The sequence below is a fragment of the Cibotium barometz genome, chromosome 19 (genome assembly GCF_041138505.1).
Source record: "Cibotium barometz isolate CiBa-2024 chromosome 19, ASM4113850v1, whole genome shotgun sequence".
Taxonomy (NCBI): domain Eukaryota; kingdom Viridiplantae; phylum Streptophyta; class Polypodiopsida; order Cyatheales; family Cibotiaceae; genus Cibotium; species Cibotium barometz.
This window is the reverse complement of record NC_141064.1, coordinates 45,323,905-45,330,608: the sequence shown is the minus strand read 5'-3', so window position 1 is coordinate 45,330,608 and position 6,704 is coordinate 45,323,905. Positions and strand designations below refer to the sequence as shown.

Sequence of the window (6,704 nt, the reverse complement as noted above, 5' to 3'; positions counted from 1 at the left end):
ATATTTCTGTAACAACCAAAAACCTGTAAGCATACAGTCTCTGTATGCAACCTGGAACATAACAATATCTTCTGTGATTGCCGCACAATGGTACTTCTAGACAACCTCTTGTATGTCACCAAATGTGACCAGAGTACATATACATACACCCAAGATTAGTAATACATGTGCAAATACTATCTGTACTCCCAAAACACACTACTGCATGTAATAACCAGGTTTCGAGCAGAGACATTTGTGAACCATAACTTCTCGGAAACCCCTTATAGTGGTCGAAACACATCGAAATGCGAATTTGGCTGTAAAATTGTAGTACAAAGTACTACGCACCAATCATGCACCTCCACACCTACAAAGATAGCTCCTTAATTAGCGATGTGTAGCTCCTAGAGCTACCGAGAGGGTGTCGTACCTAACCAAGAAAGAAAAGAGATGATGATGCTCTTATCCATATATTGCTTTCTTTGCCTTCGTAGCTTTCTTTGCTTGCCGCTCAGCTCCTTAGCTTGAACTAGGCTCTGATACATGAAAACATTGGGGGAGGAGAAAGAGCTTGAGCTCTTGCAAGAACATATGTACTCACACATCAATGGATAACACACACACAAAGATGGAAGGTTAAAATCTTCTTCTTCTTCTCTCTCAAAAGAAGGCTACAAAAGATAAGTGAAAAACTAACATAAGTACTAGAATACTATGTACAAGTGATCCATAATGCGAACTCGCTAAATAGCTGAGTTGGCAAGATAAGGATGCCATAACTCGGTGGGTGGACTATGTAGGTATAGTTCAACTGTAGAATCAATGGTGAAGATCCGTCGTGTCGGTTACTAAACGTACCAGTAATGTAAATGTGGAACGGTCACTCAAGCACGTCGTGAGTGTCATCTCTGTTTGAGCTTGTTATCTCAACACTATTATGTTGTCAAACAGTAATCCAAAAGGAAGGTTGGGTTTGTGCAACTCATCACAATACTAAATCCTCCCAATTCTATGTCAAAAGAGAGTCCTTGGATCATATAGGTATGATCTTAATCCAAGTTGGTTTAAGAATTTATGAGTTAGATCCTTCTTTTCTTCAAACAACCAAGAATGTAGATGGTAGATTTTCTAATATTTTTCCTTTTAAGAATCAAATCTAATCGTATTGTATGTATTTTTGCGATGAAGTTCAAGTCATAAGAAGGAAGATAAAAAAGATAACATCTACAAATTCATCAGCTTGTCAAAATTTCCCAAAGACAGTCACTTAACAAAGATATATTTACAAGAACTAGTGTTAATAAACCTTCAAACTCGAATTATTAATAATAAAAGGTGCAAGTCCACTATACCACCCGGGTTCACTGGGTAGGCGATTTGGCTAGCACCGCTGTTGCCCCTGCCGCTGGCCGGCCGTCTGCCCTCCCCTTCAATGGAGGCCGTTTCTTCTTCTACCATTTAATTTGCATAAGGGCAAATTAACCTAATGTAGAAAAGCAAAAGATTTGCATGAGTAGAAGGAAAAAAAGGACCACCTTCAACAATTGATGAATTGTCTTGTTTACATTGGGGACAAAATGCTCTCATGGCTGGTTTAATATGCTTGTCAAAGATGGGCATAAGAGGCATCATCACCATGGAGGTAATTAATGGAAGTAGATCAGGTCGACTTTTTTGGAAGGGAAAAGATGAGTTTTGATGCCCAGCTCCAAGAGCAAGCTGTGAACTTACTGGAATTTATTGCAGGGTTCATACGTGGCCGGATTGCATGTCGGCATGTCCAGTGAAAAAGGAGGAGCTCCCATAAGCTCCACGAGGATGGAGATGTGGAAAAAACTCATTGCCTAGCTGGCCATGTGCACTGCTTGCAAATCGTTGATCGTTATTCATGCTACCTGCTATGATATCATTTGGATTTCTGGACATCAATGGCTGATCCATATCACCGCCTGCAGTAGACATACCTATAGATAAGACAAGGCTCCGAGGTGAATTAACAAAAAGCTTAGGGTCCTTAAGAGGGTAATTATCATCAACAGAGACAGGGATTAAGGCAGATGTATGGTTGTTGACTTGATGCTTATCTTGATGATGGTAATGGCCATGGTGGGTTCGGTCAGGGTCAAAAGATGGATTAGATGATGTGATTATGTGATGGTTAAGGATTTCTGCTTGGTGACAGATTGGGCTAGGCAAAACCTGGCCGCTGCCGGATGACAGAAGAGAGAGAGCACGCCCGGAGTCAAGCAATCCTAATTGATGAGATGCAGCATCCAGACTTGCTTCTGAGGATGGTAGGGAGGCTCCATTAATACTGATACAATTATTACTGCATAGTGTTAGCCCTTCACCAATGGAGGGATTGTGATTATTATCGTGATTATTGGTGTTGCTGTATTTGAGCACATCATGAGATGGTGAAGGTGATGAGCCCTCGTAAGCATGCAGGATTGAGAGAAGGCGGTTCACAGCATTTGTCGATACAGTGCCTGCATTCAAAGCTAATCGAGCTCTACATGCCTTTTCTAACTCGCTCCTTCGCAACCTCCTTGTATCTTGATTCTCATAAATCATTGACAATGGCATGGCCAAAGGGTGTTGCATGAAGTAGTTTAAATGCTGCCTGTCATCTGCACCAGAACGGACAATCGCCACATTACTCACCACATGATTAGGTTTGAGGAGACAGCACCTTCACATAGCCACATTGCATGGCACAATCACACATAGCCATGGTGAACTTTAAAAGCAAAATCGTCCAAAAAAAAATGTATTAAAAAAAAAGTATTCAAAACCAGAATGCTATTAACTAGACATGCAACTAGTATCCTATGAGTGCTTTCGTGATAGAGTATGAGATGTTAAAAAAAAAAAAAAACAAAGATTGACGGCTCAAATGGAGGCTCCTAGTTAGCTTGACTAAAAATCATCACAAAACCATATGAATTATGACAGTTTGTTATGCCTTCAAAGGCATGATATGGTGTCTGAGTTGCCAACTCTTGAGCCTCTCCATGATTACACAATACAAAAACACATAAGACAAAAACACATAAGCACGTTAGAGTATACAAACACATCAGTCTCGATCGATCATAAACAACTCAGATACTTCACTACAAGATGCAATCACACAACCACATTGCTTTAGACAACACAGCATTTAGGATCACCCAGATCTAAAGATGCCCCATAAACGCAATACGTTAGGTATTCACCCCTTGAAATTAATTCACAGTGCATTCAAACCTAAAGGTAGAGTAAGAAAAGCTAACCTTTGTTTTCTTGAGTGGTGCTTTTTAGAATGTTAAAAAAGAAAGAAAGAAAGGGAGGGAGGAAACCTAGGCTAAGAAAGCTCTACTTATGTCTTAATTTATGATTATTTGACTAGGAATGGACTTCAATCTTGGTATATAGCTGCTCCTCAGCCTAGGTTTAGACAGTAGCTTAAAATACTTAGCCTAGGCTTAGAAATTAGCTTAAAATACTTAGCCCAGGTTTAGAAATTAGCTTAAAATACTTAGCCTAGGTTTAGACATTAGCTTGAAATATATAAACTTAAGGAACTTCACGTAGATTTCAGATCAAAGCTCTCAATACTAGATAACATTCACTCACTAATCTAGATTTATAGCTTAGCAGTTGTGGTGACTCCTATAAAGTAATCTATATTGAGCACACCTTGGAACATGGAGGCGAGTGATAATGCTGTTGTGTCTTGAGACGATTTTCTGCGCCGCTCATTGTGACCAGCTAGGCGCCTTCTGCAGCTCCTCTTGGCATCATCAAACTCGCTGATTGCATGAAACCTACAAAAAAACAGCCCGAAAAAACGTGGTGTAAAAGAAAGAAAGCTTTAACTAAATCGCGCATCATTAGCGGCAATGAAACAATGAAAAAGTTAGTTTTATAATTAGTATTAATACTAATATTTGTCAGGAGCATGCGGAAAAGGGTTACATCAGCTGATGGATGGAGAGAGGCTTGACCTTTTAATTAGTACAATGTTTGACAAATGGCATAAAAAACGGCGCTTTTGATGCTTTTTGGCATCCGAAGCATCGGTGCTCACATGGTGGGATGGACCTGGGAATTTATTTAATAATTAAGTATCAAGGATATTATGAATTTACGAGTCCCTGCAAGCTGCCCGTCATCATCATCCCAAGCTCCTAGGAAATTTAGACTCTAGATGGAAAAGATGGACCTAACTAATTGATAAAAAAACCCAAAAAAGGATAAGGTTATGAATCCCAATGATATTACTGATCAGCCATCATCATCACGATCAGAGGCGTTTGTTGGAACTTGAGGAATCGATTAAAAGGGAGAAATCAAAATGCCTGCAGCCTGTCCTTCCGTAAATGAAAAAATAAATAAATTTGTGAACGTTTAAATGCAAGCAAGCCCTACTCCCGAGTCCCCATGCTGATTAGATGTAAAGGTTTTTTATAGACTACCTTGATGTTGATTGAGCATAGGGTCAAAGATTTTTCCATATAAAACATTAAACCTTTAAGTATGCCGTGGGAAAAAAAAGGGTGGGTTTTTTTTCCAAATAAGGGGCAGTTAGAGGATTGAATAAAGGGTGGGTTTTTTCTCTTTTCCTTTTTCTACAGCATCAAATATTTAATGTTTTTAGAACAGTAATGGTGAAAGTCCAGATAAAGAATCGAGGATTAAGGCTTTAAACAAACCCGTAAAGATTTCTTAATTTGTGAATAAAGACTCTAGTTGTTAAAGGACGTTCGTGCTGAGGGGTTACTTAACAAGGGTATCGAATGATTTTACCTGCTGCATTGTTGGCAGAAGCGTTGTTCGAGGCCGGAGGTGATGACCTTGGGTGCCTTAGAATGCATTTCGCAGACCTTGTGCCTTCGGTGATAATCTTTCTTAGCTTTACTCAGGTCTTCTTTGCATCCGTCCACCTGACAATGCGGCACCTGCACCCCTCCGCCCGACCCCATTTTACGACGCTTCTTGTAGGCGCCTGACCCTGTCACCATAGCTGCCAAGGTCCCTGCGTTTTGATTTATCACCCCTTCCCCCTCATGATGTGTGCGCTTAGGCGCAATAATTTCTTTATTTTTACCAGCGCCACCTGCACCCCCAGTAGCACTGACTAATTCAGCACCGTTTCCATCTCCTTTGCCTGTGCAGTTTAGCCCACTTGCTACCCGTGGAATCTCTACGTCACTTCCGCCATATAACCAGCCGTTGCGTAATTTTGACGGATCTTTGGCCTGGAAACCTGCCGCCTGCTGAATTCCCTCACTGCAATCCGCCGTCGAAGCTGCCGGGAAGCCAGAACAAGAACCGGAGTCACGAGACGTAATAGTAGTAGTCGTGCCGGAGCTTGACGGCTGCGTTGGGAAATAAAGCCCTTTCTGCGAAGCACCAACTTTATAATTAGAATCATGATTATGACTAGAATTCTGATTATGATTATGATCATGGTTAGTTCCTATGAGCCCTGCAATACACACTTTTGCACCCCCACGAGAATCATCTTGCAAACCCCACTCCTCATTATGATTCTGTAGGCTGTTGCTGCTCCTCATCGCATGATTACCATTTCCAGCGTGCTGCGGCACATCAAAGTCCCACGTAGAAGGCTTCATTTTCCACTCCATATCAAGGCTTTGCCCTAAAAAAATAACCTGTAAATGTGTGATTAAAAGATAAGCTAATTGCTCAGCAAACTACTTGAAGGGAAGCCAAGATGGTCGGCTAGAGGGCTGCCTAATGAGTAATCATTCAAACTGCTGTCCTAGAGCTACACAGGCCTGCTCGGTTGGCTTGTGACGAGAAATGATGATGATATATTGTCAATCCAAGGATCAGGAGAGAAGATATAATATGGAGCTCCAATCATGTAGACGAAGGCCGTTGCACCATCAAATTAGTAATCTAAGTACGTACATGCACTGCAGGACGACAACTTTACAACGAGAGAGAGAGAGAGAGAGAGAGAGAGAGATCTCGAGAGAGGGGAAAGCTTTGCTGGTGGGTTAAGGAAGATCAAATCTTATAATAGAATCTTGTGGGAGAAGAGTCCTGGATCAGCTGCTGCTACAAGGATGGTGTTGGTGCAGAATGTCTGAGAGGATGCACATGTAGGGTTGAGGAAAGCTTTTTTATAAGGGGGAGAGAGGTTACTAGCAACTTGCAAGTGAAAATTATGGAGTATTGTAATGGAGGTGAGAGAGAGAGAGAGAGAGAGAAAGAGAGAGAGAGAGACAGAACAATTGGAAGGTTAAGGGTTAACGACTGTTCTTATACAAGTTGAGGCAGAAGGGTTGTGTGTGTGTTTGCAGCTATAGAGAGAGAGAGAGAGAGAGAGACAGATACAGAAAGTCTGAGAGAGAGAGAGAGAGGGAGGCTCAAGCCTTAGAGTTCCAGTGACCTCTCAGCTTCTTCTTGTAAAAAAAGCCACAGGAGGGGACAGAAGGCGTGGAAGGAAGCAAGAATCACGTCTGCGGCAGCTGTGCTGCGGCTGCTACCCGGGCTGACTAGTGATAAGACTGGTGCGCCAGAAAGGCTTTTAAAAACTTAAAGCTAATAGTAAAAGTAAGGTAATAGTCATTTTTTAATTCTGACTTTAATGACATCTTCCGAGTCCGGATTGACGTGGCTAGAACAGAGAAGCAAGTAAAGAAAGTTAACCTTGATATTATCGAAGTTTCTTAATTATTGATTGGGAAATGATTTGCGTGGAAGCC

The 6,704-nt window shown here is 41.3% G+C and overlaps 1 protein-coding gene across 4 annotated transcripts; it reads right to left on the bottom strand.

Moving 5' to 3' along the window:
- Nucleotides 1–1,216: 1,216 nt before the first annotated feature.
- Nucleotides 1,217–6,469, bottom strand: LOC147628657 (uncharacterized). Of its 4 annotated transcripts, none has more exons than XM_086813865.1 (4): nucleotides 4,774–6,469; nucleotides 3,664–3,791; nucleotides 1,714–2,612; nucleotides 1,217–1,465 (listed from the first exon to the last, which is right to left on the bottom strand). In XM_086813865.1, the coding sequence occupies exons 1-3, from the start codon at nucleotides 5,613–5,615 to the stop codon at nucleotides 1,732–1,734; spliced, it is 1,851 nt and encodes a 616-aa protein (XP_086669991.1). In that variant the 5' UTR covers nucleotides 5,616–6,469; the 3' UTR covers nucleotides 1,217–1,465; nucleotides 1,714–1,731. The 4 variants fall into 4 exon arrangements, with proteins under 4 accessions (XP_086669991.1, XP_086669993.1, XP_086669992.1 ...); XM_086813867.1 differs by lacking the exon at nucleotides 1,217–1,465 and having other exon boundaries at nucleotides 1,498–2,612; nucleotides 4,774–5,369; nucleotides 5,555–6,374; XM_086813866.1 differs by lacking the exon at nucleotides 1,217–1,465 and having other exon boundaries at nucleotides 1,498–2,612; nucleotides 4,774–5,369; nucleotides 5,469–6,275.
- Between the last annotated feature and the right edge of the window lie 235 nt (nucleotides 6,470–6,704).